Raw genomic sequence first — 12,720 nt, 5'->3', positions numbered from 1 at the left:
AAGAAGAGGCACCAGAGTTCATTGTAGCTGGAAATTGGAGCATCTCCACATCCAGGGACAGGAGCCCAGAGGCTGTCTCTGAGCTAATGACTCCTAAGAGACATCTCTGCACTCAGGGAAATGTCGTTAGTGAGAACTAGATGTGGGTGTTCGGAAGTCACTGGGGTACTGCGGAGTGAGCAACCTCCCGATCGGGGAGATCCCAATGCCCCAAGGCTGGGTTAGCTGCTTCTAACACACAGCATCCTTCTCACTCACATTGTTTCTGGTCTTCACCACCCTGGGCTTGCTTCCGTCCAAGGAGTATTGCCAGTGTCAATCACATGTCTGAAAGTCACCGTGAGGCTCTCATGATGTCTTTATACCACACGGCTGAAGATGCACTGAACCAGACAGAGACTGCAGTCACTGCTCAAAACCTCCATTCAGGTCAGGGAGAAGTCGCTGGGGAGGCAAAATGACTCAGGACTTTGGGGGAGAAAAATAAGCATTTGCCAAGACATTACACAAGAAGGTGAGGCTCACAGGAACCCTGGGCTATGTTTGGGCGAAGCTGGCTTTTGCTTCCTTTATGCTATAATTGCCTGGTTCTGCAACCTACAATAAGGCCCTCATCGAACTGGGTGCCATTTCCCACCTGCAGAGCGAAGGCTGCCATGTGCATGGCCGTATGTCAAAGTCAAGATGCCACGAGTAAGCGTGCTTTGAAAGCCAAGAAGAGGGATACACATATATAGCGCATTGTATCATGAGGCATTTGAATTGAATGATCTTTAAGACCTGCTCTCGCACTATAAATAAATAAATTGATGAATTCATCCTCACCATTTTGCATACCTGCAATGCTTGGTCCACCCCTCAGATATGGCCATATTATACCTTTGAGCTGTGTTCTCAGACTTCCCTGTTAATTTTTCAGAGACATCAGCAAGAATCAGATCTCAGACATTGCTCCAGATGCCTTCCAGGGTCTGAAGTCGCTCACGTCACTGTAAGTGGGGAGCAGAGGCATGTGGGGTGGGAGTGGGAGAGGGATGCATTCATATTTTCCAGGCGGTGTTTATCAAGGTTTTATGTTCCCTTACGCACTTGTGGCAACCTGGTAAAAGAAACAAATATTTCTTCAGGGGAAATTGATCTTGGGGAATATTTCTACAACCCAAATGCATTATTTTTATTGATTAAGTGCCCAGCAGCCTTCCCAGTTATTGGCTTCTAATTCGAATGCATCTTCTCCTCCAACTGCATTCCCCCACCTCGGCAGCACTGTCCGGGGAGATGAAGAGAGAGGATTGTAATGTATGATTAGTACCATGTGCCATGTTTTCCATGCATGTGGCCTTGTCTAGGGAGTATCTCATTTTCTTCCTCTGATTTTAAGGCTTTTTCTCCAAACCAATCTCATGGCTATTGTTCTGAGAATGCATCAACCCCATCCTATAAGCCTTTCTTTGATTTTGAAACCTGAAAGCAGGCTCTTGGATGGAACCAAAGCTGTGCCTACCAGGGGCTCAGAGACCCTCTGGGGCAGGAAGGCATAGAGCTTTGTTCTGACCCTGCCGGAGACTTGCCCTGTGGCACAAGGACCATCACTTGCCTCTGGTGTGCATGTTCCCTCACAGGCAAAATGGCACAGTGGCACCTCTCCTGCCTGAAATGCGTTCATGACTGCAGTCCCGACAATCCCTGGCAGTACTTAGTGAGCACTTACTGTGTACCTGGTACTCTTCTAGGAGGCTTGCAAACTTCATCCTCACAAGGACCTAAAATAGGAAACCTGTCCTCATCTGTCTTTGATAGTTCATCTAAAAACTGGGTCATCTAAACTCCACACAAACAGAGGCTTTTGTCTCTTTTGATCCTGGCTGAATCTCTGGTACCTCAAACAGTACCTGGCATGTAGTGATTGTGCAAAAAAAAAAAAAAAGACATGTTGAATAAACCAATGTAACTTTGGATATCCAGAGTCCACAGTAACAAGTGAGAAAGGCAGGATTTAGACACAAGCAGTCTGACTCCAGAACCATGCTCTTGATCCCCATCTATACTGCATCCTGAGATAACGTGAAAAGTACAAGATACAGCTAAGGTGTCATCAGTTGATATTTGTATTATTTGGTGACCTGCCCTACTTGGCAGGGGAAAGGATGCTCAGAGGCAAGCTGTCCGTGCTTTGTCTCTCTGTGCAACCTATTTGTTTAATTGATGAGTGGGCAGGTAACAAGATACACATTTTCCCCCACCTGGCCCTATCCCGCTGGGAAGGGGCTGGAGACAGGGAGGTCTCTTGATTCAGCTGTTGCCTGCTGCTGGCGAAGTAAATTAGTTTCATTTATCAGGTAGAACATCTGGTTGGGATATCAAAGACAGGATTGTGCGTAAGATTAGTGTCTGCTTATTGTGCTGAAGATCACAGAGGAGGAGGGAGAGTGGCCGTCTGCCACCAGGATCCTCTCCCTGCCCCCACCCTCCTGTCCCCGGCTGCTTTCCCTTTGCCGGGGTCTGGGAGCCCGCTGAGGACCGTGAGACGCTTCCTGTCTTACAGGAAAAGAAATTCACAATCTGGTTGCCCAATGGGAAACTGGCATGCCACTAGCCAATTCTGAACTCCATCAGGGCATTGTTTAAATGAAGTGCTCTCATCCCCAGCACACGCATCATCCATTCAACAGACGCTTACCACATGCTGAACAGCCTCACAGGCTCTGAGAAAGTGGCCGTGACTGGACAGGCAAGTCTTGGCCTCAAGGGGCTTCGAAGAACAACACCCCCTGCCCAGAGTGAGGAGCGGCCAAAGCAAAGGGCAAGAAGGCCTTACCCCATACCTGTGCACTGTTCTCTCAAACAGGCGTTCACCGTGTTAGATCCTGTTCAGTTTTCAGCTCTAGGGAGCCAGCCGTGAACAGTCCACATGATGTCATCACACACATGGGATCTATTCATCTATTAAAGGGGGCTGTAGAGGAGACACAGAAAATGTTTAAAATGAATAAATATGTAATAATGTAACGTGACATAATGAAAAGGGGTGAGGTAATAAAAAAATAGGTGATAGAAAATCTATCTGTATGTATGTAAATTTACTGTATGTAAATTGTTACTTAATTTTAAAAAAATCAAATGCAGAAAGACAGAAAATGTTGACTGAGATATTCAAGAGAACCTTCCAAGGATGAGTTGTTTAAGGCCAGATCCGAAAGGTGGGAAGGGAAGTCCAGGAAAGAGCTGAGGATACAGGCAGACACGTCTATGCCCAGAAGCCCCCCTCAGCCACCAGAGTGGCTTCGACCCACTGAGGCTTAGGCACACCCCACGTGGACCTGTGATTCAAGGACCCCCTTTCCCCACCCTGCCCGTCATCCCACCAGCCCCTGCTGCACTGGAGGTTCTGCCATCTGCCAAGCCGAGCAGACGGTGATGGCACTGCATTTGCCACAGTGAGCAGTGAGACAGTCATATGAATTACAAATGGGAGCCTGAGCCATCATGCTGACTTTTATTTAGTCATTAATTTGTTGAAACATTAATGAAACACACCCGCAGGCTGAGCGGGACACTTACTCTCTCCTGGTGGTGTCTGGAAAATGGGGGTGGGTTTATCACTTCCATTTACCATTTCCTCATCCTAATATTTTGCCTCCTCAAAGACACGTCACAGCCTGGATTTGCAATCTGAGTGGGAATCAAATCTTGACTTAATTCAGTGTGCTCCAGGCCTCAAGAGGGAAACATTTTTTTAAAAGATCTTTCTTAGCTAAGTTCCCTCCATCTCAGAGGAGGCTGGACTCAAGAGATCATCAAAGTCTGTGCCACGGATGAGAGAAGAGAAGCCAGCAGTGTCTACGGAAGAGCCAGACTCAGGAGACTTCTTCCCCACACTTCTGGTGCGTCAGAAGTCACCAGAGACCAGCCCTTAAATAGGAGACCCAGTGTGAGGGACTCCGAGGCTGGAAGACAGAAGGGTAAAAAGAATTCCTTGGTTCCTGGAGCTCAGAGAATGGGAAAAAGAGGCTGGAATATAGAAGCTGCTATTACTGCAATAACAGTTCCTTGCTCCCTAGTTTTTCCAAAGAGCCGGTCCTTGACTCAGCAGTCCTTGAGCCATCTGGGTAGGACCCCAGATATCCAAAGCCCTGTCTAGATGGATGATTAAAGGACTCAGTTCAGGAATTCCTTAGGATGGAACAGGATATTAAAAGGAAACATTCTGTAGGCTGGGCTCAGCCTGATCAATACCCATTGAAGACAAGAAAACACAGGGCTGGCTGGCTTCCCACATGTCTTATTTATTGCCAGGGTGTGAGTCATATTAGCAGCTCCGGGAGACACCACAAAGGGATCGTGTCTTGCTATTGTGGATTACTTATTGAGTGGGGCTGCCCAGGAGGAGATGAGGATGGAGTCCTTTCCTCCTCACCTCTCAGGCGGCCTGCCCCTCCAGCCTCAGAGGCGCGAGCCCCCTGTCTCACTGGTGAGGAGGAGGGAAGAGGCAGGCTGGGGAAGGCGATGCTGAGATCCCACCGGAGTGGGCCGAGGTGGTGACCTCCTGCGTGAAGGGGTGACAGTGACCTCTCATCCGCAGTGACCACTGTCCCCTCTGCTCTTTTCCAGGGTGCTCTATGGGAACAAGATCACGGAGATTCCCAAGGGACTATTTGATGGGCTGGTGTCCCTGCAGCTGCTGTGAGTAGGAACTTTGTCACTAATATTGTCTCTAGAACTGTTAACAGGCTCTTTTTTGCAAACTTTGAGCCATGCTCTGTAGAGTTCGTCTTTTGACTTTGTGCTCATTAAATAGAAAAAAGAAATTGTTTTGAGCTGTCCAGCCCTCACCTCCACCGCCTCATGTTGGTGGAAATAGAGCTGGGGAGTTGGCAGAGGAAGGCTAAAGTCAGTGTGAACAAGCTAGGTGAGGCAGCTTGGGAGCCTGACCCGAGCAAGAATCACCACCCTCAGGCTTGGGGGGCTAGAAATTAAGCCAGAGTCAAATCCGCGATAATGCTCAGAATTTAGGGAACTAAAATGTTCATACACTGTATTCCAATACTAAAGCTGAAACAGAGCTGACGGTAGACATGTGACCTTGAAGGAGGTAGGGGTGGGTCTGTGAAATAATTAGGAGCATAATCAGTCACTGTTGTGACTCTATCTGGGAAAGATATGGCTGAGGGGGGAAGTGTTTATTTAATTTAAAGGAGGATTTCTTGCCTCAAATTTTAAGCTCTGGGATTATTTATTTGCTTTTATTTCATTCTGGTCATTTGAGCTTAAATGTTTGAAGAAAGTAAGTGAACTCTGATGTGGAGAGACAAGGAAAGGAATTTAGCTCATCTTGTATTTTAAGATTTTATGATCAGGCTAGAATTATCCCTGGTTTGTGATCAGGTAGCCGTAGCATCTACACGCATGTACTGTGGGTGTGGGAAGTGTGTGTGTACACATCCATGTCTGCACATCATAATTCCTATTGGTATTAGGAAATGATCTTGAGTATCCTGTTAGCAATGGACAGTACCAAGTTTCAGAGAGGTAAATGACTTGCCCTCAATCATACAGAAAATGGGTGTGGAAGCTGGAGAAGAGCTTACATGGTCCTGTGGCTCAGAAGGCCCCCACACCTCTGAATACCACAAGATGTATGTTACCAGAGGCATGCATCTGAGTACAGATGAGTGTGTGTGTGAGTGTGTGTGTGTGTGTGCGCGTGCGCACACGCACTCATACATGCTCCCTTGTACAATCACCTCCGAGTCGCAGGCCCCTTACAGAAGCAGCCTGGGCCCTTCCTGCCTCCTGTGTGCTGTTAAGTGAAGCTCCGTCACGAGCTTGCTGACAACGTAGTCAAGTTTTATCTCCGGATGGGTGGGCAGTCAGGAACAAGGGTGGACGGAAGAAGGTCCACAGTGCGTCTCACACGGGGACGCCCAGGACTCTTCAAGAAAAAGGAAGTGAGGCTTTTCCTTTAGCCTTTTCTTCCCACATCTCTGCTCTCTACCCTTTCTGTGCCCTGTAAGACTCAGCCCTGGACAGAGTCTCCTCACACAGTAGCAGCACATGAATCACGCCTAGATGAGGTGGCCAGCTAGTTTTCAGACAGGACATCCATCACAGCACCGGGAAGGCTTGTTTCAGTGAAGAGGAAAGCCAGAGAAAGAAAATTCAGTGTCTTTTTCTCTGCTTCCTCTTTGTCCAGCCCTGCACACCTCTGTCTCTGTGTCTGTCTCTCTCTGTGTGGCTCTGTGTACCTATCAGTGTTCAAGGGTCGCAGCCCTCGGTGGGCCTTTGTGGCTATTTGTTAGAAGGACATGTCAGGGCTCTGCAGTGAGCTGGGGGGTTTCACAGATGGTATTCTTTGCTTGGAGCAAAGAAAATGTAAGGTATAACTGCCACCAGAAGGCCAGTTGACTGTACCTATTAATCCCCTGCCAGAAGACAACAATAGGATGGCCTAGAGGGAGATTCGGAGGTGTCGTGTTTCACTGGGCTGGGGTAGATATCCTGTAACAGTCATGTTTTGATTGTTGAATGCTATATGCCCTTGTAGGCATTAGGGAGAAGCATAGCACGCATCAAAGTGCCTAGCACGGTGCAGGGCATACAGCAACAGTATCATAAATGCACGCTCGGGGGCCGTGTTTCTTGCCGTTCGCTCTGTTTATGTATCTGCTGTTTTATCCGGCTGTGTCAGCTCTCGGGTGCAGCACTAAGGAGTTTCGTTGCAGTGTGTAGGCTTCTCTCTGGTCGTGGCGCCTGAGCTTGGTTGCCCCACAGCATGTGGGGTCTTAGTTCCCTGATCATGGATCAAACCCCCGTCCCCTGCATTGGAAAGCAGATTCTTAACCACTGGACCATCAAGGAAGTCCTGAATGCATGTTTTTTAAAAAAGGAAATAGATTCCAGCTCCCAGCTGACAGCAGTCGTAAGATGACTAGAGCTTTGCATGGGCCAGGAAAAAACTCTGGTTGTGTCTCATTATTTTGAGCTGATGGAGCTGAATATCTGGGAGTGAAGACAAAGCTTTTCCCTTCCCTTGAGACCAAGAGTTGACACAACTCAAGTTCCTCACTTTCCAGAAAGAACCAGCAACTGTAGCTGTCACTGGGCTCTGACCTGGTGTTGAACAATTAGAAAGCAGATTCTGATTGGATCTAATGTAGCATTCCGCCCTCGGTAGATTGGCTTTCTCCTTGTTAGACTGGAGACATTCCGATAAGGCTCTGATTAGAACACCCTGCTAGTCTGAGAAATTTCCTTTCCTTTGACTTGAAAGCTTTCTGCAAGGGTTTTGTTTTTTCTTCTCTCTCCATCTCTCAAACTATGGTCGCATCACAAAGCAACTATATTCGTTGGAAGAACTGATGCTGAAGCTGAAGCTCCATTACTTTGGCCATCTGATGTGAAGAGCCAGCTCATTGGAAAAGACCCTGATGCTGGGAAAGGTTGAGAGCAGGAGGAGAAAGGGGCGACAGAGGATGAGATGGTTGGATGGCATCACTGACTCAACGGACATGAGTTTGAGCAAACTCCAGGAGATAATGAAAGACAGGGAAGCCTGGCAGTACCAGTCCAGAGATCACAGGGATCACGAAGAGTCAAACACAGCTTAGTGACTGAAAAACAACAGCAAAAAGCCAAGCTGTCTCTGTCGCCCAAAATGATCTTGGATGTTTCCTTTCTGGCACTTAAAAAAAGCAAACAAAAACCTTTTTGTTTTATATTGGGGTCTAGCTGATTAACAATGTTGTGATAGCTTCAGGTGGACAACAAAGGAACTCAGCCTTACAAACAGATGTATCCGTTCTCCCCCAAACTCCCTTTCAAAGCAGGCTGCCACATAACAATGAGCAGAGTTCTCTGTGCTATATAGCACGACCTTATTGGTTAACCATTTTAAATATAGCTGGCACTTCTTTATAAATTCCCATGTGCCTGTACTTTTCATGTTGTACACATCAAATTAGGGTAAAAAGATGGCTGTAAACAAGAGATCAGAGAAGGCAATGGCACCCCACTCCAGTACTCTTGCCTGGAAAATCCCATGGATGGAGGAGCCTGGTAGGCTGCAGTCCGTGGGGTCGCTGAGTCGGACACGACTGAGCGACTTCACTTTCACTTTTCACTTTCCTGCATTGGAGAAGGAAATGGCAGCCCACTCCAGTGTTCTTGCCTGGAGAATCCCAGGGATGGGGGAGCCTGGTGGGCTGCCGTCTATGGGGTCACACAGAGTCAGACATGACTAAAGCGACTTAGCAGCAGCAAACAAGAGACAGCCGCTCTAGTTCCATGACCAGCCCACTGTATTACAATAAGCAGAGTTTGTACTCAGCCCATAATAAAGCAGGTGTGTTGTAGCTGGTTGTCCTGCCTGCCCATCCCCTCTTTCCCCGTGTCCCCAAACTTTTCAGCCACCCTACTACACTAGGCCAGCCTGTTAGGTACCCATCCCTCCCGGGTCATCTTCATGCCCTGTTGCTTCGGGCAGATGGCCAACACTAACGGGAAACTCAGTCGTCAGGGCTTCTCAGAGGCTGCAGCCAACAGGTCTCCATGAACAAGCTTCAGCAGTCCTGGGAAGGGACCACAAGTCCAGTACCCTGTCTTCTGGGTGTCAGCCTCGAAAGAGTCACCTCCTTTAGCTGGAGTTCCAAAATTTTTAGCGCTTCCCGGACAGCTTCTGTCCCAGCTGGTGTAGAATCCTGTCCCACACACACTGGCACAAACCCTGCTGCTCTTGTGCTGATGGTTTCTGTGGTGAATTCGGCTTACTGAAAAGGTCAGGAAGTGCTTTCTCTTTTTTTAACTTTGCGTTTTATATTGGAGTATAATTGATTAACAATGTTGTGATAGTTTCAGGTGGACGGCAAAGGGGCTCCAGCTATTTCTTGTACTAAACTTCAGTCATGGCTTCTGCAAAACTCAGAAAAGGCTATTCTCATATTCTTCACGTGTTTGAAAATAGTATGTCTCCCCGTAATTAATCCTAAAAGGTTCAGTTCCTGCAGACTTCCATCTGCATAAATACTGACTACAGACTTAGAAGTACAGACTTACATCTGTAAGTCTAAACACACATTTGTTGTTTAGTTCGAACAACCCTTATGATCTTTGAGGGTATGAACGAATCTGCCAGCTTTCTTCCTTGAGACAGGCTGCTAGGATGCAAGTCAGGGGCCCAGTTGGGCAAGAAGCGTGTTGAGAGATTCCATTGTAAGCTGCAGGAAACTGAAACTTCCCACATGGAGACATCTCAGAATCACGGTTAGGACAGGACATGCCGCTGGATGTGCACTCCCAACTCTGATCACCTGAGAAGTGACCTGTCCTCTTCTCCAAGGCTCCATCCACCCTCTTTATCACTGGAAACTTTAGTGTGAAGGCTTAGATCTTCACCATTCCCCTGCCCACCCTGGTTCCTGGGCTCCTGGAGATTGTGAGCCTGAGTGTGTGTCCAGCCAAAATGCCCCCAGATTTGTGACTTTGCAGCTCAGCAGTTGGCCCTGTCTAACGCAGGGAAGCAAGCAGCGAGCATGTCTCCAGAGCCATCACTTCTTCCTTGCATGGGCGGTATCAGGCTGCAGTGTTACAGCTCTCCGGGGGTCAGTGCATTCAGTTAGTGCTCACTGATTGCATGGCACACATGGGAGAGACACTCAGGTGGGGTGGGCAGTCATTTGAGGTGGAAGCTTTCACATAAATCCTGGCTCCAGTCGATGTTAAACCTGCTCCAGGAGGTCTTAACCCAAGCCAGACCGTCTTGGGGCTGGGAGGAGTTAAGGCAACCCAGGCGCCTGTTGTTTGATTTCCTTGGAAGGCAGACAAGGCCATTGAAGGGTCTTGGAGTTTTCCAAGCAACCTGCCAATTACAGGGCAGTGAGCAAAACTTAACTCCCTATAGCTCACTTTCCCTCACCAGCTATTTCACTAGTATAGCTACTGCTGCTAATAACATTTATTGAAGACTTAATATGCTCCAGAACCTGTGCTAAGCAATTTCATGTACATCACCTCATCTAACCTTTACAACCATGCCAAGAGGAAGGTATTGTTGAGAGGCTCATTTTACAGATGTAGAAACTCAGCAACTGATGATGTAGGTAGCTTGGCCATTGTCTCTCAGTGTGTAAATGATGGAGCATTGGAACCCAAGCACTCTGAACGTGGAGTCCCTGCCAGACATCTGCGTCTGACCCAGTCATGGGTCAATCTGCAGAGCTAGTTTGGTGATACACGAAACAAGAATTCCTCACTGGCTCAAGCCAAGGAGGAAGTACCATGGAACTGATAGTTACTCAGCTCCTCTTGTTAGCCTCAGTCTAAATCAGGGGCCCACTATCTCCTGTGGCACTTCCTCGAGCTCACTGTCCTCATCCCCACTAGAGTTTGCCCTGAACTCAGTGAGAGGACAATCAAGAAGCTGCTTGTTTTTAAAGACTGGGCTGAGGTGAGATGATGAGAATTCTCTCCAGAAGTAGAAGCAGACTTACTTTGTAATGCATTCCTTTTATTATTACTATTTTTTAAAATTTACTTGTCTGCACCAGGTCTTCGTTGCAGCGAGATCTTTGTTGCCAAGTGCAGAACCTCACTGAGGCACGTGGGATCTTTAGTTGTGGCATACGAACTCCTAGTAGCCTAGTTCCCTGTTATTGTTGATCAGCTGCTAAGCTGTGTCCCACTCTTTGTGACCCCATGGGCTGCAGCACGCCAGGCTTTCCTGTCCTTCACTATCTCCCAGAGTTTGCTCAAACTCATGTCCATTGAGTCAGTGATGCCATCAACCATCTTGTCCTCTGGTGCCCCCTTCTCCTCCTGCCTTCAATCTGCCAGCATCAGGGTCTTTTCCAATGAGTTAACTCTTCACATCAGGTGGCCAAAGTATTGGAGCTTCAGCATCAGTCCTTCCAGTGAATATTCAAGACTGATTTCCTTTAGGAATGACTCGTTTGATCTCCTTGCTGTCCAAGGGACTCTCAGGAGTCTTCTCCAGCATGACCAGAGATCAAACCCAGGCCTCCTTCATTGGGAGTGTGGAGTCTTAGCCAGGAAAGCCCGTGTCATGCATTGGTTTTGGCTGCTCTGGGTCTTCCTTGCTGCACACAGGCTTTCTCTAGGTGTGGTGCACAGGCTTCTCTCGTTGCAGAGCACAGGCTCTAGGGCACATGGCTTCAGTAGCTGCGGCACATGGGTTTAGTAGTTGTGTCCCACGGTTGCTTGGTTGCTGCGAAGCATGTGGAATCTTCTTGGATCAGGGATTGAACCCGTGACTTCTGCATTGGCAGGCGGATTCTTTACCACTGAGTCATCAGGGAAGCCTTGTCATGCATTCTTGAGGGAGGAATTCTTCCCTCTCTTGTGTATCTGGAGCTTCCTAAGGGAAGCTGAGTCTCTTAGGGAGACTTAAATTCTGGAATCATTCCATGCTTTGGTCATTGAGTGGATGGTTTATCCTTGTTAAAGGGCTTATCCCTCTTAAAGGACTGATTCAGAACCAGGTAGCAATCAGATAGGCAAATGTGACCCTAGTAGCTGTTGGGGAAGAAAGGAGCAAGCCAGCTCACACAAGCCCTCCATCTCCTGAGAGCAGGTGCTGGCTCCCTTGTCTGATTTGTCAGTATCTCAGCTTCCCTCTGGTTGCCTTGCATGCATGCTCAGTCTTGTGACTCTTTGGGACCCCATGGACTGTAATCCGCCAGGCTTCTTTGTCCATGGGATTTCCCAGGAAAGAATCCTAGAGTGGGTTGCCATTTCCTCCTCCAGAGGATCTTCCCAATCTAGGGATTGAACCCGCATCTCCAGTGTCTCTTGCATTGCAGGCAGGTTCTTTACCCACTGAGCCACCTGGGAAGCCTCAGGAGGTTACCAAAGGTCAAAATAAATCCCTCATATTTCATATGGGAGGGATGAGAGCATGTTTATTCTAAGACAAGAGTGGCCCTTATTGCACTTAGTAAATAAAGAGTTTCAGGATGGCAGAGGGTTAATTCTAAAGGAAAAAATTTAAAAGAGAAGATACAAAGGGGTCAACTCTAAATACTGCAGCTTAATCAGGGGTCCAGAATGGCTCCCCTAATTGGCATCCTCACTAATAGTTTATGCCAGTGCTTAATAGTGGGAAATACTCACAGGGACACACAGTGAGTGTGCTTTCATAACAGAGCCTTTGCAACCCATTCCTTTTTTTATTGGAATAAAATTGCTTTACAATGTTGTGTTAGTTTCTGCTGTGCAGTGAAGTGAATCAGCTGTAGGTGTACATATGTCCCCTCCCTTTTGAACCTCACTCCCACCCACGCCGTCACACCCCTCCAGGTTATCGCATCCCACAGGGGCTGAGCTCTCTGTGCCTTTTAGCAGCGTCGCACTAGCTGTCTATTGTGGTCGTGCAGTGTATACATGTCCGGGGCTTCCCAGGTGGCTCAGCGGTAAAGAACCCACCTGCCAATGCAGGAGACGCGGATTTGATCCCTGAGTTGCAAAGATCCCCTGGAGGAGGGTATGACAACCCACTCAAGGATTCCCACCTGGAGAATCCCTTGGACAGAGAAGCCTGGAGGGCTGCAGTTCATAAGGTCGCAGAGTTGGACAGGACTAAAGCTCGGACGTGACTACAGTGACTTAGCATGCGTACACGTAGACGTGTCAGTTCTAATCTCCCAATTCTCCCCACCCTCTCTTGCCCCCACTGTGTCCACATCTCCATTCTCTATGTCTGCATCTCTT

At 48.0% G+C, this 12,720-nt stretch overlaps 1 protein-coding gene across 1 annotated transcript in view; it reads left to right on the top strand.

Annotated features, from left to right (window-relative positions):
* The window catches only part of SLIT3 (slit guidance ligand 3), a 717,795-nt gene that overhangs the window by 579,622 nt on the left and 125,453 nt on the right, over positions 1–12,720 (top strand). The window contains exons 11-12 of the mRNA XM_070357383.1: positions 920–991; positions 4,612–4,683. Of these exons, the coding sequence (XP_070213484.1) occupies positions 920–991; positions 4,612–4,683 (144 nt within the window). The remainder of the gene's footprint in view (positions 1–919; positions 992–4,611; positions 4,684–12,720) is intronic.

This window comes from Bos mutus, chromosome 20 (assembly GCF_027580195.1).
Source record: "Bos mutus isolate GX-2022 chromosome 20, NWIPB_WYAK_1.1, whole genome shotgun sequence".
Lineage (NCBI taxonomy): Eukaryota > Metazoa > Chordata > Mammalia > Artiodactyla > Bovidae > Bos > Bos mutus.
This window is presented reverse-complemented; position numbering and strand designations above follow the sequence as displayed.